Raw genomic sequence first — 26,516 nt, forward strand, 5'->3', positions numbered from 1 at the left:
CAGGGGCCTACGGCCCAGCCTACATAGGCCTAGGCCAGGCCAGGCCTATTTAATAAAAAGGCAAGGCTTAGGCTTTTTTAAAAGCCTATTTTATTAAATAGGCCAGACTTAGGCTATTAATAAAGCCTATGAAGCCTTATAGGTCGGCCTATATTTTCATATATATTAGAAATATACTAAATAAGTTGGTCCATGTAGACATATATATTAGAAAAAAAGGCTAAATAGACTACCATATATATATATATATATATATATATAGCAAAGGCTAAATAGGTCTACTTATATATGCATATATAGGCCGACCTATAAGGTTTCTTAAGTAATATGGATAAATTAAAAACTTTAATGAAATAAAGGCTTTTTAAATAGGCTTTCAGGTCAGGCCAGGCCTAAAAACTGAGCCTATAATAGGCCTTAGGCCAGGCATAGGTCTTTTAAGTTTATCGTAGGCCAGACTCAGGCCTTCTAAAGCCTAGCCTAGCCTAGCCTATTTCCACCCCTAGTAGTGAAGTTATGAAATCAAAAAAATATATATATATTGAATCTCACGTGTGTTAATTATATCCGCTGGATAACTTTTATTAGGCTCTGGATAGTTTTGCTGAACATATGAATCCTCCGTATTGAGTCTTTGGTCGGCCAAAAATAGTTGTCCTCAAAACTAGTCCGTTATTTTATCAACGGCGAAGTCTTTTAAATTGTGATCCACATCTCGTTATCAAATCAGCTATGAAGAAAAGTGGAAAGACTACGAAGCAGTCATAGAAATAGTGGATAACAAACACATTAAATGTTTTTGAGATAATTAAATATGTAGAAATTCATGACATTTAATTATGTGAAATCATTAACTTTTAATAGTTGTTTTCAGGACAAATAATTCAAATCATATTCTATAAAAAAGAAAAATAGGACAGCTCTGATATCTTAAATTTTATTGGATAATTATCTATTGTCCAAACATTTAATATCATGTTATTAATTTGTATATAATATTTTAAAATAAATGTAAATTCTTCGTTTAATTTTATTTAAAAAAATGTATGCGTTATCAGATATATAATTAACAAGCTATATATAACTTGTTTATAATTTAACAATTAATAATCTTAAAAAAGAAATCTTAAAATCAATTTTTTTATAAATTTAAATCAAATGATTATATTTAAAAAACCAATATTAAAAAAAATTATGAAACAATCATAAATATTTTACTTTAGTAGTAAATAACTTATTTACATCGTTGATTGTCTCAAATATACTTGAGAATCTTTCTCCTCATCCTCTCTATTCTTTTCCACTATATAACCTCAACCGGAGGTATCTTCCGAACTTCGGAGTTCATTCCTTGGCAATCCATTCATTACGTGAAAGGAAATTCTTACCAACCAAAGACGCGTTCAATGCTTTTTGCCGGTACAAAGATTATTTTTAAAACATTTAAAAATAGAAATAATAATCCATTATTGATGGTTAGTTATCAATTTAATTTTGGAGTAAGAACTAAGAATTCTTTAAAAATCCAGTAATGATGATTCTGACTCTACTCTCTTTCCTCCTCTCCTACTACTATTCTTCCAGCCAAATACAATAAAATAACTATTTATAATAATATTTATTAATAAAAGTACTCATATTTTACACTGAGCTATTATTGGGTGCTCCTAAAAAGCCATTGTAAGTAGGCACCAAGAAATATTGTCAATGGACAAATAATTATAGAAAAAAACCTTACAAAGTACTATATTTGGTTTTGTTCTCAAAGTAAGCTTGAATCGATGGTTTTCTTCCTAAAAAGTCTGATATCGCTTCAATAGAATCCTTGGCTCCGCCTGGGGCCAATACCTGCAAAAAAATCGACCCAAGCACACAATAAATACAACATTTCTAACAGCAATCTCTGATGTCTGATTCAGAAAAATTGGAATGTCATTATCCTTAATTACCTTGTTCCTAAACTGCACGCCGGGAAGCTGGTTTGAAATACCATTGCAAAATATTGAGGCGAATATATCCGCAGCAAAAACCTGAAACATTACGTGATTCATTTTTTATTATTCAACTCATTGATTGAGGAAGACTCATAAACAATAATCTTGAGAAAAACTACATGTGAATGACTGAAAATTAAAATATGCTTGCAATGAAAATTAATTATCATGAAACAAGGCCACTACTGCAATTTAATACCTCACTCCATATACGACTGTAGCATGCTGCCTCATAACCAACTACGCTAAAAGGAAAACATGAGGCGGGATTGGTTCCTTCTAATACCGGCAACCCTAACATCACCTGGGATACAGATGACAAAGAACATCTTTTCACATTCTTCTTTAAAAGCACTGAACTTGAAATTAGAACTAATGTTATAGATATTTACCTTGGAATGGAGATGCTTGAATAACTCACGAATATCTATGTTATCCGCAGAATGTATGATTTGGTCAAAAAGACCTGATATAAAGCAGTTCTTAAGTTAAATGAAAATGAAAAGTAACTATTCATGGTGTATAATCTGCATTATGCATACAATTGAAAAGATCAGAAGGAATTCAAGAGTCCATGATGATCAAAAGTAATGTTGATGCCAACAATATTAGTCATCTTTCAATAAAAAATTACCATATCAACTACTTATACTCAGATGCAAGCACATTATGCATACATTCATGTATATCTAATTATCTATATAGCATACAGCAACTGACTGAGGGTCTGCTTGGTTTACATTTTGGTAGAATTGACTTCAAAAGAATTAATACTGAAAAGATGCATTTTTTGGGGAATATTATTTTAAGAGGCAGTATAGAAGAATTAGCTTTATTGAAATGATAAATCAGTTATAAGGCATAAATATACAGGTATTTTTGCCCTGCAAACTTGATAGTCATCAAAATGAACGGTCACTAAATCAAATACCAAATGATAAGAACTACTTCCTTAATGTGCTGGACACCAAGACCATAATACCATTATATAAGACAGTATAACTACCACTAAAACAGAAAATACAATTTTTAGAGTAATTAACAACCCCCAACAAAAAACTAAAAATCTATATAAGTGTTAGCATATGAAAAAGCATAAGAACAAACTAGTTATTATGAAGTTCAGCTGTTATAATGAAAAACAAAAACAGCGTACAGTATAGAATCTCTTGCTTCAATTTAAGCGCAGAAGAAGAATTTCTCCATCTTTTAATTGATTTGCACAGGTCATCCTTTAAGGGCTTTGTGATATCCTGCAACCCACAAATTAACAAATTAAAGCTCCTAAGAAGCATCAAATAGATTATAGTATACTCAAAAAACAATGACCAGTTATATAAAATAGAATTATGAAAGTTAAACATGTTTGGTTCAGAAAATTATGGAGGAAAAAGTTTGAAAAAATCACCTGGTGAAATCCAGATATCAACTTCAGAAAAAAGCTTTCATAACAGCTACAATTCCAACAATTGTGTTAATTAAAAACGCATAAATGATTAGCCTAAATCAAAATAGCAACGTATGTGGCTCAGTTTATTTACCAGTTTTGTAAGAGTTGAGCAGGGATTTCTACAAAGTCAGGATCAACGCGTATTCCAGAAACTCTAGCAAATGAAGCACGGTTGCAAATGTGTTGAACCTAGTAGTTTTTTATAAAATAAAATGCTTCAGAATATGATAAATCGTGTACCAATGAGCAAACAAAACTAAATAAACTATGCATTACGACATCATACACCTTCTGCGGAAGGATACGGCTCAATTTATATTCAAATTCAAGCTATTGACAGAATAAATCATATTAACAACTGAAAGGGAGCAATGGCCAATCATAAAAATCAAGACAAGAAAAACACTCATCCATGTTTACAAAATTAAGCCGCTCAAGGCAATGGGATAGGAAAAAGATTAGTGTCTGGAAATACAAGCAAATGTATCTACCAAAAAAAAACTTGCATGTCAAGAAACTTCTTTTACACACAGATGTAGACCATTTACTTGAAGCACCTTATTCTAGCCAGTTCCATATACAGATACCACTGCCAAGGGAAGTGCATATGAAGTAATGCTTGCTACCATTGTACTGTAAGTTATGTCATAAAAATTTAAAGGCCAGTTATTTGCAGCACTCTCGTGTGACCAATATAAACTAACCCTTTCTTCATGCGCAATGCATGTTGTTTTTTCTTTAAAAACCCAATGAGTTTTCAATTCCCTAATTTCTATTCTAGCATGATTCTCGTGAAGAAACCTAATTTTGATATTTTTCAATCCTACACCTTCCACCATCCTGTAACAATTTTGACAACTACTACGAGTAGGAAAATGAAATGTAAATTTTCAAAAAAGGATCTCAATTATTCAAACCATACATTTTTTCACCTCTATACCAAACTCAAGCAATGAAATGATACAATTTTAATGCAAATCTTGAAAATGAAAATACAACGCTGATGAGTAAAGTGTGCTTCATGGATACAAAGCAAACATACCACGTGACCGAACTCTTTGAAAAGATTGACCACTTCAGAAAACCGCAATAATCCAGGACTACAGTCAGAATCCTTTTTATACTGAGATATTAGTAATGCAACTGGAATCTGCATAAACATTGAAAAAGGAAAAATTAAGAAATCAAAAGACAGTAATACTTTTCTCCATACAATTGCAAAGATCCTTCCACATCAGAACTTGGAAGTTGGAATAGTAGGTCAAGATTTAAAAAGGTAAAATTTTGTTGTAGTGTGAGTTATTTCTCTCCAATTTAGAGTGCTGCGGGACAAAATGCATGAACTTCAATGAGATAACACCCTTGTATATTTTGAGAGGATTGTGCTGTGAGTACAGCCTCTCTTTGGTGTTCATTGATTGGTCTTTCTGTTCTTAAGTAGGTGTCTCTATCTGATATATGTTGAAAAACTTGGACTGCTTTAAGTGCCCAATTAAACCAGATAATAACCATCGTAGTTATAAGTTGTCTTTCTGCTATCTATAAAATGAATTTATTTTATTCTATTCACTTAAAGAGAACCTGTCGTGACCCACTGATTGTTAATGCACTGTTCTGGAGAGGCACCACACAACTGTGACCATATTTTCCTTCCCTGTAAAAGTCAATAAGATGAGGTATGAACCTAACTTTAATTTTCACCAGCAAACAAGTTATTGAAGAAATTCCAAATAATTAAAAAGCTCAACCTTGAGAACAAATCAAGGTAGCAATAACCCAAGAGTTCACTTGAAGTTAAGTCAAATACTGAAAATACACGAACATCGCAATGCCAAACTTCGGCTCCCACAATTTCTTCAAACCTTAAACCTGCCCAGAAAGTAACAAGAATGACGATCAATGTGTATTCTCCCACATACAATTAAAACATACTGCAAAATTATAAAAGGAATTATTGATGATATATTTCAGTTCAGGCATAATTAAATACTAAAGCAGTTGATCTCGTCAGTAAATAAATGCTTACTCATGAACTACTTTATGACCATTGAAAAGTGAAATGGTTAATAATTCCTAATCTGGAACAAATTTACCAAGAATCACTTTCCAGTTACTTTTCAATATTAGCAGTATCTTATGGTCAAGGCAATAATAAAACATAACTTTAAACAAAATTGTTAGATTTAAAATTACCAAAAAGATCTTGGACAATTTTGAAGATTCCTGATAGAACTAAACTAATTGGTAAGTATTGCTTGATCTCGCCAAAGTCCAAATCGTAACTCTGCTCTTCAACCCGTTTTACATAATATAGTAGGTCTTCGATTCCAAATGGAAGCTCCCCTTCCTCTTTTTTCTGATATCGCAACGAATTTATCACAAGAGATTTATAAATTCAATCAAACAACAGAAACCAAAAAATGTGCAAACCTTCAAATCTTTCAAGATATCAAGTTCTTTCATAGCCAAGTCAGTTATACGTATGGATATGTCATTCAGAAACTCAAACACCTGGATTAAATTTGGAAGAAAAAAAAACAACGAGAATAAGATTAGAATCAAGGAAAAAGTGAAGGAGAAAACATTAAGCGATCAACTAAATTAATCTATTAACACTTCCTTAAAATTAGTGGTTTTTGGTGATGCTTCATATCCTTCAACTTTATATGTTGCAAACAAGAAAGGCCGAAACAACATATGTGGCTTATAATACTTTAAATACCTCATAGAAGATAAAAGATGGCCAAAGAGAGGAAATAAAAACAAGTGTGTCTTAGATAAGCTTGATGGCCTGATACAGTGTTTAATTTACTTCCTTCTTTTCCAGACAAATATATAAATAAATAAAAACTTAAAAATTAGAAGCTCAGATGGAATCCTCTTCTATTGACTAAACAAATTCAAAGAGACACAGATCACAATATATCTAACTAAATTTCTAGTCTCTGATGAGGAAAATAGTATTGCATCTTTACAAAAAAAAATTACAAACCTTTGTTGGTGTTTTTGCCATTCTAACATCGACAGCATACTCGGCATAGCATGAATAGCCAAGTAAACGAGCATATTTATGTCGCTGTTGCACCTGAATCATGGCAATGGAATATCAACCAATACAAACTTCTGAAATAATTTTGGCAGTAAAATGTAAACACAGCTAGAACCAACGGAAAATCAAGAATTATCTAAAATTAAATGAAAGAGTTAGTACAATAACAAACTCTGATTAGTACAATAGCAATAGATTGCTAGCAAGTCAATGGCCTGTTACAAAGTCCAATTACAAGATAACTTGTATATTTATATCTCAATACATGTCAACAATAGTTAATAGTGACTAAAAATTTTAAAGTCATAATGAAAATTACCAGACTTTCTAAAATAGAAAGATTGGCTTCTCCACATCGATTTCCATATGCCCGTGATACCATCCTTCTAGTAGTTCCTACCTTCACGTGATCAATATAGAATTGAATTATAGGCTTTGTCAGCACAGTTTCTTTAAATACCACACAGGCACAAAGATATACAAAGAAAAGAAGGAGAAAGGAATGATGCTTTCTTAAAAAGGAAATAATAGTTGTGTATGCCTATGGAACAAGTGGTATAATGTACCAGTATGTTATGTATCAATATTTCAATAATAATATTACAAAGTAAGAACCATGAGTAATCATTTAACTTCACAACTTACATGAGATAATAATAATAATAATAATAATAATAATAATAATAATAATAATAATAATAATAATAATAATAATAATAATAATAATAATAATAATAATAACAATAATAATAATAATAGTTCATTGTAAACTACTAACAAAATCTAAACAATTCATTCTCACAAAAAAATGAAGCAGCTCTTCCTAAAAGATTATAATTTTAATTAAAAAAAATCACAAAGTGAAGATAGCCATTCCAGCTTCTTGATCTATGTCTTCCAAGTCAAATTCCCTTGGAAAGTTTTGCTCACACGGGCCTTTCAAATTTTCAAAAGGCAAACCCTTACAGGCAGGCAACAGTAGCATTTTATTAAAGAGATGCAACTGGATATTGGCAGCCTTTAATTATTGGAGTATAAGTGATGCAAGAACCAACTTAATCACATCATCTTCACGATATGGCATTTACAAGAAACTGTTAGCTAATAACTCATTCACCATACCTTGCAAAATTCGAGTACAGCTGTGACATGATGGCTTCTCAGGGAAATCTTCAACTGTCCATTTTCAGATTTATCTAAACCCTGTGGCAAAAATATTTATTCATAAGTATATAATAACCAAAAAATGAAAACAAAAAAGGGTTAATAACTGGAGGAAATACAAAAGCAGTAGTTAGGCTACATAGAAAGCCATGTATGAAGGCTTCAAGTCAATCCAGGTATAAATATTACACCTATCTGAAGTAATAATCTAATCAATATGCATAAGACATGGAAAGAAAACCAGTCTATTGTGCAATAAACATGCCTTTAGGTAATCCAGTCGTTAAATATTTTCTTGATCTCAATATCGACATTGCCTTAATTTATATTTCAATTACTCAAAATCCTATTCCTTTGACTTCTTCTTTCCATAGTAGCACAAGGTCATACTTGAGGCCTATATTTTGGGTTATAAAATGGAATGGGAGGATGTGGTTTTCAATCGAAAGGAGAGGAAAGATAAGCATCTTGTCAGAATTTATTATAGGAAAAAATTTGAATATACTTCGCCCAGTTAGATTAGGACAAAATAAAGTGGAAGAGTGAACAGAGATCTATTTATTGGTTTAACTTTTCTAGTTAGTTAAGGGAAAATTGAGAGTACAAGACTATTCAATGCCATATCCACTTCTTAAATAGGACTCCAAAATGCATGTGTAATATATTATGGATGTAAATTTCCCTCCTGTTACTTCCACTATTTTGTCCCAAAAACCTATACAGTCGAAGATTCTTATAATGCTTCCACATACTACTTAGGATTTTATGATTCGAGGAGGAAGCAACCATTCCCAGTCCACCCACAAAAGAGTTTTGGAACTCAATTATGCAATTTATGTCTCAATAAATAATAGAATACAAAGGATTTAGATTTATAGTAAGCCATAAGTTTGAAGTTGATAGTTTACAAGCAAAAAATTTACAGTTGACTTGGTCTTCAATGCAAAAGGGGAAAGCAATTTTTTCAGAAACATGACTACACTGGTCAAGTGGATTGAAGGGAGAAGGATATACCAAACCTTGAGAAATTCTAGAGGTAATCCAGCTAACTCAGCCTCATTGAAGGGAAGAAATGCGCTAGCATCATTGAGATTTTGGATATATATGGCACTTAACTCATCAATCTGAGCTTTTAGACGCATCAACTCTTCTCTTTTGCTTGCACTGAGGTTCAATCCATTTCGCTCAAAATCTCTCACCTGTCACTGATTAGGAAATAATCAACATCGGGATTTCATAGTAAGTAAATTAGCATTTAATGCAACTCCACAATCATTTTAGCAATATATATACAACTTACAAATATATACAAGCAGTAACAAATAGATTCACTGATATTCCAGAAGAAGAAAAGGCAAGAAAGAAAAGAACTCATACCAAACAACTATTTAGTTCTTACCAAAATTTGAACAAAGCTTTTGGTTTCAGCATTAACCCAGTCCCCCCTCACTGCAAATGCTTTAACGACAAGATATATGTCTTCACGCTTGCTGATCCGCTTGCATGGAATAACACATTATTTAGTTTCCTAATCTCAATCAACTGAAAAGACATGTGATCTTCAAAAGCCAAATAAACACCACACAATCCAACAAACTTAGCAACCAGTGAGAGCAGGCAATAAATAGTCATTGTCAAAACTGTCCTACACTAATCCCTCAGCTCTCAAGACATTTCTAACAGGCCAAAAATGGATATTGACAGAAATCACAAATACAGTAAAAAAAACTAACAATCAATGACAGCGAACCTGCACGTGTCAAGATGCACATCTATTCTTTTCTCTGCTTCTGCACTTGCTTTGCGCACATCCTCCAGAGTAGATACCAACTTAGGTAACAAACAAGATTGAATCAACGGAAACTGTTGCGCTTGAAGTTCAGCAAGAGGTGATATAACATTAGCATATGTAACCTGCAGTTTTCATCAATACAAGTAACAAAATCCACTTAAAGAAACAGCACATGAAAAAGACGAGCTCCAATTAAATTCAAACAGAAAGAGCATACTTCAATATAACTAAAAATAACAACGAGGCTTCTTCGTGTTCCAATTAAAAATCGGAGCAGCATAAATATACAAATCGATCATACCTTATCGAGAGGCACTGACGCAACGGAATTGTGAACCTCATTTGACTTGGCAATGATTTGGTTTGCTAATTTAACAATCTCAGATGCAGATAGATTAACCTTCACCTTAGAACCTTCAAGATCTACAAATTTCCACCAAGTATTTCAGTGAAACGATTCAATTTATTACTAACAGTTTGTCCAATAGCCGCATGAATGCATATAGTAGAAGAAATAGAACTGAAAGAGGGAGAGTACCTTTCTTCTTTGCATTTTTGTCTTTATGGTGTTTGACGGCGGTGATAACGAGGTTTACGGCGATTGCGAGCACTGCGGCAGTTCCGGTGAAGACGATCATGCTTTTACCTTTCTTCAGTTTTTCCATTTTGTCACGCTTTCCTTCGTTTTCCGTCATTTTTTCTGCTCGTTTTGTCTTTTCTTTCTCTCCAGTGGCGAGCGCGAAGGGACGATTTTGTTTTGGGCGGAAAATGAAATGAACCGATTATGACGTAAATTTTGAATTTCTAAAAATAAAGTAAGGAGACACGTTATAATAATTAATGCATTCATTCATTTTTATATACATTTTTTCATATAGTAATTACTATTAGTAATTAATATTAATAATTAATTATAATTTAGTTCAAATACACGGTCAATGTACAAACTACAAAGTTTACATGGTCTATAATTAATCTCAATAAGTTAAGTAATCAATTTTAAAATTAATTTATAAATAAAATAAATAAATTAGATGTAGGTAACTCAAATAGTAGTGTATATGATAATTGACTTAAATAAACATAAATTATTCACGGCTTAATCTTCGAAGGGTATGATTTGTCGAATCAAACGAATTAAAGTTAAAATAATTGAATTGTTATATTCGGTTAGTGAATTGAATCATGTTGCACAAATAACTTTAAAATCAAACTAAATGATATATGAACTAAATTGAAATTGAAATTTAATTGAACCAAAACTAAAAATGAAAAATGATAAAAACAAGTTTAAATTTTTTATTGAAAAAATATAGTGTTTTATTTTTCAAATGTTTAGTTTGTGAAAAATCATATTCTAACGACTTGGTTTGAAATTCTGAATTGGTATACTAAACCCAAAAAATTGATTTGGTTTGATTTGGGATAAATTGAAATGGTTGATTTGATTCTAGTGACCTTTAAGACCATTTACAATGGGGGTGTTGAAAAAATTATTCAATAGTTGAATGTCTACAATGGTTTGTTGAATGAGGTGTTTAATGTGATGTGGATTAATTGGTGTTGAAAAGATTCAACATGTTGAATGAGAAAAAAGTGGGGCCACATGCAACACTTTACACAATTTTATTGGTTGTTGTGATTATTTAGATTTTATTTTCTTTTAATCATTTAAAATTAATTATTTCATAGTAAATAAATTTTTTATTTATTTTTATTTTTATCAAAATTCATTATTTTTTTTCCTCTATAAATAGAGACTTGGTTCATTTGATTTGGACTCATAAAAAAAATTCACTTTTTTCTCTCAATTTTTTTTCTATTTAGCCTTAAAAAAATCATTGTTTGTAGCTCTAAACATCCTTGTAGTAAAATGGATCCCAACAATAACCCTTTTAACACCCAAAATTCTACTAATTATCCTTTCAACTACCCAAATTCCAACAACTATATATTTCAAAATCAATCTTCCAACAAACAAGGTCCCCAAAATATACCAAATTATGGATTTCCTCCGAATTTCATAATGTCGTCATCTAATCCAAGTTATCGCCCATATTATGGAATGATGCCATATTCATCTCAAACACCCCCTGATTATTCTTCTACTCCGATGAGAAATGAAAATATTTCGAATGTTGGAGTTGATGAATTTCCTGAGTTTTCTACACAAATGGATATTGGTGCCATGAGAGGTGGTCAAGGAGCCACTCCAAATGCAGATGATTCAACTCCTATACGCCGGAAAAGCCCCAAATGGACCACTGATCAAAATTTGGTTCTAATTAGTGGGTGGATTAAATATGGAACAGATAGTGTTGTTGGGAGAAACCAAAAAAGTAATTCATATTGGGGGAAAATTGCTGATTATTGTAATGAGCATTGCTCATTTGATCCTCCCCGTGATGGAGCTGCATGCAGAAATCATTACAACTACATGAGCAAAATACTCAATAAATGGATTGGCGCTTATGATAATGCTAAGCGTATGCAACAAAGCGGGTGGTCGGAGAATGATGTATTGGCAAAAGCGCATGAATTATATTCAAGTGGTAAGAGTGGACATTTTCTTTTAATGTCAGAATGGCTTGCTGTCCGTGATCAACCACGTTACGGTAGTCAGGTAGGAGGAAATACTGGATCTGGAAGTAGTGGATCTAAGAGAGTCCATGAGAGTGATGCAAGTGATTCCAACTCTGTTGGATCAAGTGCTCGCCCAATGGGGAGGGATGCAGCTAAAAAAAAGGGTAAAAAAAAAAGCAAGGGCGCTGTCATACCCCAAATTTGTCCTACCCTTTTTATTTCTAACTGGCTTTAACTTTCCATTTCATCTGCATACCGCCATTAGGTCATCTAACACATCATGCATAATTAATCAATAAATTGGCATGGATCAAGGATCCTGGAAGCTAGGGTTTTGATATGGCCGTTCACGGTGGACTTCTTTCTCCTACAACTACAAGGTTTCCTCTATGAAGATTCACCGAGAGCAAGAGGACTATAGTTTTTTATACATGGTGTCTGAATTTTGTTATTCCACCAAGGTTCAATGGATTTCATGCTAAGGTTTTCTACTGTGCTTCAAGTCTTACCTTCGTCCAAATGACTCCTCAAGACATTCTTTTTGTGATCATTAAGTCAAAGGTTATGGTTTGAATTGCTAAAGTGAGCATGATTAAAAGTTTCCTTTTGTTCAAGGCGTGGTCATTCTTTCAATTTTATTGTTGCTTGTCATACAAGTTAATATAGATTGAAGAATTAAAGGTAGGACTTTATTGGTTGGTATATGGGTTTGAGATCAAGTGATTCCATTAGTCCGAGGCTTGTCAAGTGGATCAAAATTGCTTGAGCGCACAAAGTTGAATGGTTTGGATGACTTTCTTGGTATCCAAATAACAACATCAAGGCATCATTCAAAGTTACAAAAATTCCAAACATTCTCCACAAATTCCAAGTCCATTGGTCCCACTTCAAACAATACTCACATTTCCGGGGTTATTTTCATAGTCCAAGAAACCATGCCATTATGAAAGAGGAGCATTTCACTACAATTCTAAGTCACACAGAGTTTATACGTTCACAAATGCCCATGAAAAAAAAAGAAGACTAAGTTCTGTCCAAGAATAAGGTAATACAAGAAAAGTCATTACAAGAAGATCCATTACACAGAACCAAATTACAAAAAGAATGGCATAAGAATATTCTCACTACTATCACCACTCTACTGTTTCTACATTTTTGGAACATAGAACAAGAAATGAGACACTACATGATTATTTCTAAGCATATGGTTTACAAGTTCAGAAGCTCCATTGAACAGGCACAAATCTTCAGCTTCCTTGGGTTCCGTTTGGCTTTCAAGTGGAGAACTACCTGCAAAAATTCATCACCATTCAGCTTACACACAAAGTCAGAATCATAAACAGCATATAATCACATTCAAATCAGCCCTGCATCATTGAAATAACATCGGTTCAGCAAGCTTACTAACATTAACAGCAGAATTCTGAAACAAACCCACAACACTAACAGTTTTTCTAACCATCCTGTTTCAAATCTATTACTAACCAATTGCCTACTAAATCCAGCTCTGCATACCTGCTAACCAGTCCACAAACCGGTCCATACATGAGCCTAGTCCAGCTACAAACGCAAAAGGAAATGCGACGAGCTTGCACCAATGCGACTCGTACAGCCTTAAGTCATCGCGCATACCAGAATAAAACCTGCCACACATCATGAAAAAAACCAATTAACATTCATTTCTTAACTACCTCATAACTAACTCCAGCTCATCTAAACAGTTATAACTAATTCTCAACCCTAACCAACTTCTGATTCATATAAAACCAAAACAGAACTCAGGTTCATCTAACAGTCCCACTTGACAGAGTCCCTAACTTCTTCTAACATTAACCATCAGCAAACTCTCACGGCTCAGCATGACATATAACTAACCTACTGACTTTTAACAGAAGACAGAGTTCAAGTCAGCAGCTCCCAATCACCTAACTAATTTCCCTAACTGTTTTTAACAGAAGCAACAATCCTAACCAACATAACAGAATTGATAACAGAATCTATAACTTCATAACCAACTCATAACCACCAAAAATCACTCTGAATCCTCACCATTCAATCCTCCAACTGAATTTCAATCCAACGGCCCTCATCCTTCTCCCTCTAACTGACATTCACCTTCACTTCAACTATATAAACTGAACACCACTTTCATCTTTAACGATTCGCCATAACAGACTTCCCATTCACCACCATTCTTCATCATCTCTTTCTTCACCACCTTCAATCCACCACCATCTTCATTCTCCACCCTTCGCAGAGCCTCTTTCCATCATCAATCATCACCACTCCTCAATCTCATCATCATCATCAACAGAAAAGAAAACAGAAAATCAGAAGAGAAGAAGAATTCTCAGAACAGAAAACAAAATAGGAAATTGGAAAAGAAACTCACCTCTAACAGAAACGTAACAAACTTCTGGATTCAATCTCCAATCCTCTCTCTTCATCCTCGAATCTTCACTCTTCGATTCAGAGAGAATCCTCAAAAATCACCACAAATCTCCATCTCTCCCTGTACAATTCTTCATCGACCTTCTTCAAATCCTCACGAAAAAGCGTCGTCTCCGAATCGATTCAGCACTTCAATCGTTCAACGCTTCAACCCCGTCACAAACCTTCGCACCACATCAACGGTCTTCTTCACCGCGCAACAACAGCGTCAAAAATACATAAATGAAATCGGCGAGAGGATGAGAGGATCGAAGAAAGATTTGACCGGAGAAGACGAAGGACATCGCCGCCGTAACTTGAGTTCGAACCGGAGGTGAGACACGTCGTGAAAGATGAATAAAGTCTGAGAGCGAGAGGCATCGGAGAAGAAACGGTTGAGAGTGAGGTGAAGAGACCATGGTGTCGCGCCTTTGAAGGCCGCCGGCGTGTACCGTCGCCGCCGTCTGTGATGAAGGAGGGAACCGAGTCCGGTTTGAAAGAATTGGGAACGCCACAAGCCATGTAACCCTAAAATCCCTTTCTTCTTTCTTCTTAATTGTTTTTTTATTTTTTATTTTTTTGTGTTTTTTTCTTTTTTATTGGTGAATAAAATCTGGAAAAAAAATCTGAATGCTAAGTAAATCTTTGGATCAATAATCCCATGGGCCATCACGAATTGCTATGCCACACCTCTCTGGCCCGCTACACCCCCAGTCAGAAAAATACTATAACAAAAACAGCTTTTGGGCTCATTCTACTGGGCCTTACGCCTTTGCCCTTGGAACACTAAGCCTGGCAATGCACCTCCCTGATCCATCATTGATTTTTCTAGTTTGAATTAGTCAAGTTTTTTAGATGAATAATGAATAAATTCTTTTAGATAGATCCTAGGTTTTTTTACATAGTTTCTTCATGTTAGTTTTAGATAATGAAAAGTATATAAAAATCATAATCTTGTTAGATTTTTAGGTAATAAAAATGACATAGAAAACAATAATAAAAATATTAGTTTAGGCTTATTAGCATTTAGATTTTTAGTATAATTAGGCTTGAATTAGAATTCCATTTCCCATTAAAAACTCATAAAATAGTAGCATTTTTTAGGCTAAGTTTTGCACTATATTTTGAACCCTTTTATTTCATGCTTTTGTACTATATTTCAAGTCATTTCAATTCAAGTTTTGTACTAATATTGTATCACTTTTGGCCTATAATTTTGTGACTTCATTTTATGCTCCTTTTAGAATTTAGTCACCATGTTAACTTTAGAATTTAGACTTGTATAGATAACTTAGATTAGAAGTTAGGATTAGCTCCCTATTGCATTCTTTTTCTTTTCAACTTTTAAAATACTTAATAAAAATCGATGAAGATCATACCGTTGCTATATTTCATGGTAGGAAAGAAATGATTGAGGTGTAGGCCTCGATGTATGTTCTTTCCTACTTAGCGGAGAAGAAATGATTGAGGTGTGAAGCCTCGGTGTATTTCTTAACCGTTATTTAGAGAAACGATTGTGGCGTAGGCCTCGATGTGCATTCTCTAAATATTCATAAAAAACTCTTTTTGTATCTCTTTTACTTAGCGGAGAAGAAATGATTGAGGTGTGAAGCCTCGATGTATTTCTTAACCGTTATTTAGAGAAACGATTGTGGCGTAGGCCTCGATGTGCGTTCTCTAAATATTCAAAAACAAACAAAAAGCTCTTTTTGGTATGATCTAAGTCACAAACAATTTCCCTTAAAAGACACCAACCAAAAACACTCAAAACCTAATAAGTGTTCAGACTTAAAACAAAAGTGAGGAAGTGATGCGAGACCTTGTAGTGGGTTCTCGTCATCATGGAATTACCCTTAAAAGACACAAACCAATCTCTCTTTTTCTTCTTTTCTTAAGGGCATTGTTATCTCCGCTCCATTGCATCCTAGGCTGTCCCCTTATGCAAGAGCGCGAGCGTTAACTCCGCCCAACTAAAAAACACAAAAACAAACAGAAAATCGTGAGCCGAACTACGGTCGCTCTGATTCCTTTTAAGGGATACGTAGGCATTGGGTCGCGGGGCCTAAGCGAGCACACTTGTAAATAATTCCTTCTTTTCCCCGTATTTCTTTTGCATGCATTCGCATTTAGTTTTAGACATTAGACACCCTTTAGATAGAAACAAACATAGGTGGATACCATCGAGTACGATGGGCGTGAGGGGTGCTAACACCTTCCCCTTGCGTAACCGACTCCCGTACCTTGATTCTCTGGTCGCAAGACCTGGTTCCTTCCTTTGTTAGGTTTTCTGATATTCCTTTCCCTTATGGGATAAATATATTGGTGGCGACTCTGTTCATTTTTCGCGAGCGTGCGACAGCTGGCGACTCTGCTGGGGAAGTTGTTAGACCTGTTGCTGGTCCATCCTTAGCGAGTCGATCCTAGCCTGCGTTTGTTTGTTTATTTACTGGGTGTTTATTTGTTTTTATGTCTATACCTTGTATATATGTTTGCGTGTTTATTTTTCTGCTTGCATATCATGTTTATTTCTGTTTGCACATCATGCATATGGGTTATATTCTGTGTTCCTTGGGGTCTTCTGTTCTGTTTTGCAGGTTGGGTGGGATTGTTTCTATGAGGTAAAAGGCCCAATACCCAGGCCAGAGTGACACATAGGATACCTAGGATAGAGTGGATAGTCATGACGCCGATGAGATGTCAGGTCTTGTCTAGTGCGATCATGAGACCCACGCCCAGTCGAGGTCCAAATGGGGTATCATTGTTGGCATGTAGATGCAACAACATTGGTGCCTCAGGAGGACTGATAACGCTGGTTGCCATTTTGACCTTACCCTGACCTAGACTACACCCGTGAGTGGGGAGGGATATACATGACAGGTACCGTTGGTGATTATTATGTTCTGTTGGTGACTATTGGTTTTCCTGGTATTCAAAAAGGTGTCGGACCTTTGATCCTGTGACATTTGACTTGTATCAGTTATTCAGAAGTTTGTATGGTGGTTACTAAGATTATATGGACCTTGATCCCATGCCTCTGCATTGCATAACATCATTGTTTTATCCACTCCATTTATGAAAGATCCTAAAGTCTATTTCCAAAAAAAAAGAAGGAGAAAAAGAAAAAGGAAATAGAAAAGCAAAAAAAGAAAAAGAAAAGATATTATATACAAGATAAGGCTTTGATTCCAAAAGAAAAAAGAAAAAACAAGAAGTGAGAAAAGACTTTAGGATCCCTTGGAAATGAAACATTGCATTCATATCATGTTGCATGTCATGGTTCCGTATCAGAAGCTAATTGGGGTCCCTTTCAATCCAGATTTCTGCTTCATCAACAAATTTGACTTCCCTACATCTGTAGCATACAAGGATTAATCAGGAAAATCATGGACCGTCTTGAACAGAATCAGGCAGAACTTCGTAAGGACATGGATACTATGGGGGAGAGGATGACCCAACTCTTGGAGACTCTCCATGCTGTTGTTCAAGGGCAAGAAGAGCTAAGACAAAGTGTTGCTAAGTTGGCTAATGGTACTCCAGCCACTGTTGCTAATGGGGGATCAAAACCTGTGCCCGTGGAAGTTCCTAATAAGGAGGGTTCACATCATGAGAACGATTCTGAACTCGAAACTTTCAAGTTCCCGATCGAGGAAAATGAGAGAAAATTCCATCTTCTGGAAGAAAGGTTGAATGCTTTGGAAGGTCGAAGCTCCTCAAGTTTAAATGCTATTGATTTGTGCCTAGTGCCTGATATCAAGATTCCCGCTAAGTTCAAAGTCCCCAGTTTTGAGAAATACAAGGGTACCACTTGTCCAATGAGTCACATCAAGGCATTTTGCAACAAGATGGCTCCGTATGCAGAAAATGATAAGCTTCTAATGCACTTCTTTCAGGATAGCCTAAGTGGGGCATCCCTTGAATGGTATACGCGTCTTGAATGAACCCATGTCCGCACATGGGATGAATTAGCAGAGGCTTTTCTCAAGCATTACAAGTACAACAGTGACATGGCTCCTACTAGACTACAACTCCAAAGTTTAACTCAGAAGGTTGATGAGTCTTTTAAAGAGTATGCACAGAGATGGAGAGAATTAGCTTCCAGAGTCCAACCTCCACTTTTGGAACGAGAGCTTGCAGACATGTTCATGAATACTTTGAAAGATCCTTATCTGAACATGATGGTTGGATGTGCTTCCTCCGAATTTTCAAGTTTGGTTGTCGTAGGAGAACGAATTGAAAACGCTTTAAAGATGGGTAGAATCCAGGATATCTCCGATGTTTCCGAATTCACTGAAGAAGGAAAAAGTGAAACAAACGCAATCTTTGAGAATAAAGAAGAGGAAGTCCATGTTCATCCTCAGGTTCAGGTTCCCAACTACCAGATGGTACTAGTTTCTCCTGGCCAATATATTCCACAAGCCTTTGCCACCACTATCAATCAACAACCCCAGATGGTCCAACAACAACCGGTTCAGTATCTGCCACAAAAGCAATGTGCTCCACATCAACAAGGTCATCCGAATCAACGCCAACCTAGAAGTAATTTGGAACGAAGAAATGCTCCGTTGGACCAGATTCCTATGACATACAGTAAACTTCTGCCATATCTAGTTCAAAGCTTGTTGGTGACTCCCAAATCTCTGAAGCCTCCACCACAGCCGTTTCCACCTGGGTATGACCCTAATGTGCAATGTGGATATCACGCTGGATCAGCAGGGCACTCAACTGAGGACTGCAACGCTTTCAAAGCCAAAGTACAACAATTGATTGACGAGAGGTACATAACCCTTCAAGGAGGAAACATGTGTGTGAATGGAATTCCCTTGCCCGAGTAAGAGCCTGGATTTTAGAAAGTCTCAAAAACCAACAAATTCCATGTTTAAACTCGTTGACATGATAATAATAAAAGCGCCTCTCCTTCCCAAGGTTCTTGTGCTCAGTTATATCCCTGAGAGTTGTTGTTTCAGTTGGTGTTTTTGGTCTTTCCTCGCAACAGATAGCTTTTCTAAGTTTGATGACCATGCAAGGTTCCTCCGTGTTTGATGGTGAATATCTCTCCAACATCTATGCTTGGGGCTCCCGCACGAGGGATAAGCAAGACGTACTCTTATCTTGAGCATTGCATCACTCGCATTGCTCGAATCCCTAAAGTGAGGCAAAAAATTTACAAATTCTGGGTGACCTTGTTGGAGTTTTCTTTTGAAGTAATCTGAAAAGTTTGGAAGGAACTGCAGAAAGTATCCGAGATCAATAAGTCCAGACGGAGTCAAGACTCCTCAACTATGGCAATCATCAATTCATTTCTGCATTTTCATTTGTAATTTTCCTTGTTTTGCTAAATGTTTCTTCCATGTAAAACTTGTTTGTTTTGAATAAAATAAAAATGCACTGCATATGCTAGTTTCGAATCAATCCATTCGTGTTCACTCATATCTTTCTGTCATCGATATCAAACTCTTGACTAAAGCATAAAAACATCAAAAGGAGAATGATGAAAAAAATAATAAATGCAAAAATCTCTAATTGTGTGCTTTTGAATAAAACCCCGCTGAGGATGTACAGGCATTGTTTCAAATCCCCAAACACCGGAGATATAAGGGAGTGCAACCCTCGTTAACCCCTTTGAGCCTCGAAGTAGGAGTTTCTTTTCTATACAAAAAAAAAAACCCTCACATTTAACCCAGGGGCAGGGTAGCATTCAATTAATCTGATCGAGCAATCAAAATTCATCAGGAGTGTGCATCCAAGGACACAACAATGGTTGTCTTCAAAAAGGTTGAGGAAAGTGAATACCACAATGATAATCCCTCATCAATCAAAGAATGAGGCAGTCACAATTACCCCCAACAAATCAGAGATTCAGGATCATACGACTTGTTCAAAAAAAAAAAGAAGTGAATAAAAAGAAAAAGAAAAGCCCGCTAAGTCAACAACTTGAAAATAAGTGACTTAGGCGAAAAGTAGGGCATCCCGCTGGACTCCAAAATAAAATTCAAAAGAATTTGTCCAGGCAAAAGTTAGGGAAACAAAAAAGGAAAAGCAAAGCAAAAGCGAAAAACGAGGATTACAAAACAAAGATCCTCATCAAAAGAACAAAGTCGTGCGATCAGACACAAAAATCAAAAGGTAAAGTGACCGTCATGTCCAGAAGGCTTCATTGATTCCTCAATCATCTCAAACTCCTCGTGAAGGATGAACGCTCGTATCGGGTTAAGTTGAACTTAGGACTGGAGAACATCACGAAGAATGGGTGGGTTAGGTTAGACTTTGAGCCTTAAAATCCTTTGTTTCTGAAAACCGTGAACCAAGCCACGTTACAACCCTTAAAAAGACCTAATTGAAGCAGGGTTTATTTCAAAAAGCAAGTTGTGTAAAACTGACTCCTAGATGTTTGCTTACCATTTATGTTGATATCGATATGACAAATAATTCAAACACTGAATGTCACAACTTTGTTTTAATAACTTTGATTTCGAAGCTAGCATAAGCATTGCATTAATATTAGCATCTTCAAAACAAATATCTTTTACTTGTGAATAGACACTTGACATCAAGGAAGATCCAACAATGAACAACTGCAGAAAAAGTTGATCGATTCCGTGAGCCATTCACTTCAAAGACCGATTACTCCAAGGGGCGAGTTGTGTGAAAACTCTGTCAACTGAAGCATCCATTCACTGTTGGTCAATCTGGGGCAATTGAATCGAGGTTCGACCTCTCAAATTCAGCATATCTGGGGCAATCAAGTCGAGGAATCTCTCTTGGGTTCAACCAATCTGGGGCAGTTACGTCAAGATTTGACAAATCTCTCCAAGGATCCTTTGGGGCGAATTCCCTCGTAGTTCACGAAGCTTGGGGCACAATCTTCTGAGTTTTATTGCCTTCTCCCCGATCATAGGAGTTTATTTCTCCTGGAACCACGGTTTCTCCCCAAGCACATGAGTTTATTTCTCACGGGAGTTGTTCCATTCCCAACTTGGTCCCCTTGCCTGAATTTCTCATCCCCAACATGGTGAATCGAGGGAATCTCCTCAAACTCACCATCCCCAAGCAGTTCAAGGTGTAGGGAAAGTCAAATGAAGTCACTTCCTCCCCAACAAAGCTACATTTCAACCCTCAATGCAGTTTCCAATGATCTTTGGTACTGCAGGGTTTCCAACACCGATCCATATTAGTAGCTCAAGACAACAAGCAACGGACCCCAATGATCCTCCTCCTCTATCACTAATGCCTTTATTTGGCACTTTGCATATAGTTTTCATTGCATATAACATTGCATCCTCAAAAGCGTAGCATATCCATCAAAGTGGATCATTACGCCATAGAAAAATTCAAACATGCATACAAAGCATAAGCCAGATAAGACAAATTATCACTCAATCAAGACGATGATACTTCCCCACATAAAAAAATTGTCCTTACAAACTCTGATTGATATCTGCTACTACATCACAAATCTCCTCAAACCCCAGTTCCCGTCCTGGTAATCATTCCTCAAAGCCCAACTCCCGCCTTGGCAAACCTTTTTCAAAGCCCAATTCCCGCCTTGGCAAACTTTTTCAAAGCCCAATTCCCGCCTTGGCAAACTTTTTCAAAGTCCAGTTCTCGCCCTGGCAAACTTTTTCAAAGCCCAATTCCCGCCTTGGCAAACTTTTTCAAAGTCCAGTTCTCGCCCTGGCAAACTTTTTCAAAGCCCAATTCCCGTCTTGGCAAACTTTTTCAAAGTCCAGTTCCCGCCTTGGCAAACTTTTTCAAAGTCCAGTACTCGCCCTGGCAAACTTTTTCAAAGCCCAATTCCCGTCTTGGCAAACTTTTTCAAAGTCCAGTTCCCGCCTTGGCAAACTTTTTCAAAGTCCAGTTCTCGCCCTGGCAAACTTTTTCAAAGTCCAGTTCTCGCCCTGGCAAACTTTTTCAAAGTCCAGTTCTCGCCCTGGCAAACTTTTTCAAAGTCCAGTTCTCGCCCTGGCAAACATTTTCAAATTCCAGTCCCTGCCCTGGTAAATCCTTTCCATCATTTTCAACCCTCGCTCACGGTGAAGTCAGTTCTCGCCTGGCAACCACCATTCATCCATAATTTCTTACCGTAAAACCAATTCCCCATCCCCAACAAGTCATTATTCTCTTTCCCCATTCAACCAAAGCATCCATAAATCATTCCACCAGAAAAACCAAAAATTCTCTCTCCCCAGCAGATATCAAAACAAAACAAAACAAAAATAAAGATAACACTTACACCATCCTCTCTTCAGGACAAATTTCTGGTACTTTGATATTTAATCTTCTTCTACCTTCAATGTTCGAAAGGCTAGCGCCAATCTCACTCTCAGGTTTAAGACGATTAAATAGGGGCAGCTGTCATACCCCAAATTTGTCCTACCCTTTTTATTTCTAACTGGCTTTAACTTTCCATTTCATCTGCATACCGCCATTAGGTCATCTAACACATCATGCATAATTAATCAATAAATTGGCATGGATCAAGGATCCTGGAAGCTAGGGTTTTGATATGGCCGTTCACGGTGGACTTCTTTCTCCTACAACTACAAGGTTTCCTCTATGAAGATTCACCGAGAGCAAGAGGACTATAGTTTTTTATACATGGTGTCTGAATTTTGTTATTCCACCAAGGTTCAATGGATTTCATGCTAAGGTTTTCTACTGTGCTTCAAGTCTTACCTTCGTCCAAATGACTCCTCAAGACATTCTTTTTGTGATCATTAAGTCAAAGGTTATGGTTTGAATTGCTAAAGTGAGCATGATTAAAAGTTTCCTTTTGTTCAAGGCGTGGTCATTCTTTCAATTTTATTGTTGCTTGTCATACAAGTTAATATAGATTGAAGAATTAAAGGTAGGACTTTATTGGTTGGTATATGGGTTTGAGATCAAGTGATTCCATTAGTCCGAGGCTTGTCAAGTGGATCAAAATTGCTTGAGCGCACAAAGTTGAATGGTTTGGATGACTTTCTTGGTATCCAAATAACAACATCAAGGCATCATTCAAAGTTACAAAAATTCCAAACATTCTCCACAAATTCCAAGTCCATTGGTCCCACTTCAAACAATACTCACATTTCCGGGGTTATTTTCATAGTCCAAGAAACCATGCCATTATGAAAGAGGAGCATTTCACTACAATTCTAAGTCACACAGAGTTTATACGTTCACAAATGCCCATGAAAAAAAAAGAAGACTAAGTTCTGTCCAAGAATAAGGTAATACAAGAAAAGTCATTACAAGAAGATCCATTACACAGAACCAAATTACAAAAAGAATGGCATAAGAATATTCTCACTACTATCACCACTCTACTGTTTCTACATTTTTGGAACATAGAACAAGAAATGAGACACTACATGATTATTTCTAAGCATATGGTTTACAAGTTCAGAAGCTCCATTGAACAGGCACAAATCTTCAGCTTCCTTGGGTTCCGTTTGGCTTTCAAGTGGAGAACTACCTGCAAAAATTCATCACCATTCAGCTTACACACAAAGTCAGAATCATAAACAGCATATAATCACATTCAAATCAGCCCTGCATCATTGAAATAACATCGGTTCAGCAAGCTTACTAACATTAACAGCAGAATTCCGAAACAAACCCACAACACTAACAGTTTTTCTAACCATCCTGTTTCAAATCTATTACTAACCAATTGCCTACTAAATCCAGCTCTGCATACCTGCTAACCAGTCCACAAACCGGTCCATACATGAGCCTAGTCCAGCTACAAACGCAAAAGGAAATGCGACGAGCTTGCACCAATGCGACTCGTACAGCCTTAAGTCATCGCGCATACCAGAATAAAACCTGCCACACATCATGAAAAAAACCAATTAACATTCATTTCTTAACTACCTCATAACTAACTCCAGCTCATCTAAACAGTTATAACTAATTCTCAACCCTAACCAACTTCTGATTCATATAAAACCAAAACAGAACTCAGGTTCATCTAACAGTCCCACTTGACAGAGTCCCTAACTTCTTCTAACATTAACCATCAGCAAACTCTCACGGCTCAGCATGACATATAACTAACCTACTGACTTTTAACAGAAGACAGAGTTCAAGTCAGCAGCTCCCAATCACCTAACTAATTTCCCTAACTGTTTTTAACAGAAGCAACAATCCTAACCAACATAACAGAATTGATAACAGAATCTATAACTTCATAACCAACTCATAACCACCAAAAATCACTCTGAATCCTCACCATTCAATCCTCCAACTGAATTTCAATCCAACGGCCCTCATCCTTCTCCCTCTAACTGACATTCACCTTCACTTCAACTATATAAACTGAACACCACTTTCATCTTTAACGATTCGCCATAACAGACTTCCCATTCACCACCATTCTTCATCATCTCTTTCTTCACCACCTTCAATCCACCACCATCTTCATTCTCCACCCTTCGCAGAGCCTCTTTCCATCATCAATCATCACCACTCCTCAATCTCATCATCATCATCAACAGAAAAGAAAACAGAAAATCAGAAGAGAAGAAGAATTCTCAGAACAGAAAACAAAATAGGAAATTGGAAAAGAAACTCACCTCTAACAGAAACGTAACAAACTTCTGGATTCAATCTCCAATCCTCTCTCTTCATCCTCGAATCTTCACTCTTCGATTCAGAGAGAATCCTCAAAAATCACCACAAATCTCCATCTCTCCCTGTACAATTCTTCATCGACCTTCTTCAAATCCTCACGAAAAAGCGTCGTCTCCGAATCGATTCAGCACTTCAATCGTTCAACGCTTCAACCCCGTCACAAACCTTCGCACCACATCAACGGTCTTCTTCACCGCGCAACAACAGCGTCAAAAATACATAAATGAAATCGGCGAGAGGATGAGAGGATCGAAGAAAGATTTGACCGGAGAAGACGAAGGACATCGCCGCCGTAACTTGAGTTCGAACCGGAGGTGAGACACGTCGTGAAAGATGAATAAAGTCTGAGAGCGAGAGGCATCGGAGAAGAAACGGTTGAGAGTGAGGTGAAGAGACCATGGTGTCGCGCCTTTGAAGGCCGCCGGCGTGTACCGTCGCCGCCGTCTGTGATGAAGGAGGGAACCGAGTCCGGTTTGAAAGAATTGGGAACGCCACAAGCCATGTAACCCTAAAATCCCTTTCTTCTTTCTTCTTAATTGTTTTTTTATTTTTTATTTTTTTGTGTTTTTTTCTTTTTTATTGGTGAATAAAATCTGGAAAAAAAATCTGAATGCTAAGTAAATCTTTGGATCAATAATCCCATGGGCCATCACGAATTGCTATGCCACACCTCTCTGGCCCGCTACACCCCCAGTCAGAAAAATACTATAACAAAAACAGCTTTTGGGCTCATTCTACTGGGCCTTACGCCTTTGCCCTTGGAACACTAAGCCTGGCAATGCACCTCCCTGATCCATCATTGATTTTTCTAGTTTGAATTAGTCAAGTTTTTTAGATGAATAATGAATAAATTCTTTTAGATAGATCCTAGGTTTTTTTACATAGTTTCTTCATGTTAGTTTTAGATAATGAAAAGTATATAAAAATCATAATCTTGTTAGATTTTTAGGTAATAAAAATGACATAGAAAACAATAATAAAAATATTAGTTTAGGCTTATTAGCATTTAGATTTTTAGTATAATTAGGCTTGAATTAGAATTCCATTTCCCATTAAAAACTCATAAAATAGTAGCATTTTTTAGGCTAAGTTTTGCACTATATTTTGAACCCTTTTATTTCATGCTTTTGTACTATATTTCAAGTCATTTCAATTCAAGTTTTGTACTAATATTGTATCACTTTTGGCCTATAATTTTGTGACTTCATTTTATGCTCCTTTTAGAATTTAGTCACCATGTTAACTTTAGAATTTAGACTTGTATAGATAACTTAGATTAGAAGTTAGGATTAGCTCCCTATTGCATTCTTTTTCTTTTCAACTTTTAAAATACTTAATAAAAATCGATGAAGATCATACCGTTGCTATATTTCATGGTAGGAAAGAAATGATTGAGGTGTAGGCCTCGATGTATGTTCTTTCCTACTTAGCGGAGAAGAA

The 26,516-nt window shown here is 36.0% G+C and overlaps 4 protein-coding genes across 6 annotated transcripts; 1 reads left to right on the forward strand and 3 right to left on the reverse strand.

Moving 5' to 3' along the window:
• Positions 1–1,575: 1,575 nt before the first annotated feature.
• LOC131661506 (probable thimet oligopeptidase) lies at positions 1,576–10,258 on the reverse strand. The gene is made up of 20 exons (XM_058931071.1): positions 9,988–10,258; positions 9,751–9,872; positions 9,408–9,571; positions 9,057–9,147; positions 8,677–8,856; positions 7,616–7,696; positions 6,813–6,893; positions 6,437–6,529; positions 5,875–5,955; positions 5,638–5,800; positions 5,193–5,313; positions 5,026–5,098; positions 4,487–4,594; positions 3,536–3,633; positions 3,403–3,448; positions 3,151–3,247; positions 2,387–2,460; positions 2,194–2,298; positions 1,950–2,030; positions 1,576–1,848 (listed from the first exon to the last, which is right to left on the reverse strand). Exons 1-20 carry the CDS (start codon positions 10,142–10,144, stop codon positions 1,735–1,737), a joined length of 2,130 nt encoding a protein of 709 aa, XP_058787054.1. The 5' UTR covers positions 10,145–10,258; the 3' UTR covers positions 1,576–1,734.
• A 1,064-nt stretch (positions 10,259–11,322) lies between these two features.
• Positions 11,323–12,555, forward strand: LOC131658100 (glutathione S-transferase T3-like). Its single transcript, XM_058927434.1, has 2 exons — positions 11,323–12,196; positions 12,494–12,555. Exons 1-2 carry the CDS (start codon positions 11,323–11,325, stop codon positions 12,553–12,555), a joined length of 936 nt encoding a protein of 311 aa, XP_058783417.1.
• Positions 12,556–13,067: 512 nt separating this feature from the next.
• Positions 13,068–14,981, reverse strand: LOC131655799 (uncharacterized). Of its 2 annotated transcripts, XM_058925606.1 has the most exons (4): positions 14,425–14,981; positions 14,082–14,326; positions 13,548–13,675; positions 13,068–13,322 (listed from the first exon to the last, which is right to left on the reverse strand). In XM_058925606.1, exons 2-4 carry the CDS (start codon positions 14,141–14,143, stop codon positions 13,180–13,182), a joined length of 333 nt encoding a protein of 110 aa, XP_058781589.1. In that variant the 5' UTR covers positions 14,144–14,326; positions 14,425–14,981; the 3' UTR covers positions 13,068–13,179. The 2 variants fall into 2 exon arrangements, with proteins under 2 accessions (XP_058781589.1, XP_058781588.1); XM_058925605.1 differs by having other exon boundaries at positions 14,082–14,981.
• An 8,680-nt stretch (positions 14,982–23,661) lies between these two features.
• LOC131655800 (uncharacterized) lies at positions 23,662–25,571 on the reverse strand. 2 transcript variants are annotated; one of them, XM_058925608.1, is made up of 4 exons: positions 25,019–25,571; positions 24,676–24,920; positions 24,142–24,269; positions 23,662–23,916 (listed from the first exon to the last, which is right to left on the reverse strand). In XM_058925608.1, exons 2-4 carry the CDS (start codon positions 24,735–24,737, stop codon positions 23,774–23,776), a joined length of 333 nt encoding a protein of 110 aa, XP_058781591.1. In that variant the 5' UTR covers positions 24,738–24,920; positions 25,019–25,571; the 3' UTR covers positions 23,662–23,773. The 2 variants fall into 2 exon arrangements, with proteins under 2 accessions (XP_058781591.1, XP_058781590.1); XM_058925607.1 differs by having other exon boundaries at positions 24,676–25,571.
• Positions 25,572–26,516: the final 945 nt, after the last annotated feature.

This window comes from Vicia villosa, linkage group LG3, assembly GCF_029867415.1.
Source record: "Vicia villosa cultivar HV-30 ecotype Madison, WI linkage group LG3, Vvil1.0, whole genome shotgun sequence".
Lineage (NCBI taxonomy): Eukaryota > Viridiplantae > Streptophyta > Magnoliopsida > Fabales > Fabaceae > Vicia > Vicia villosa.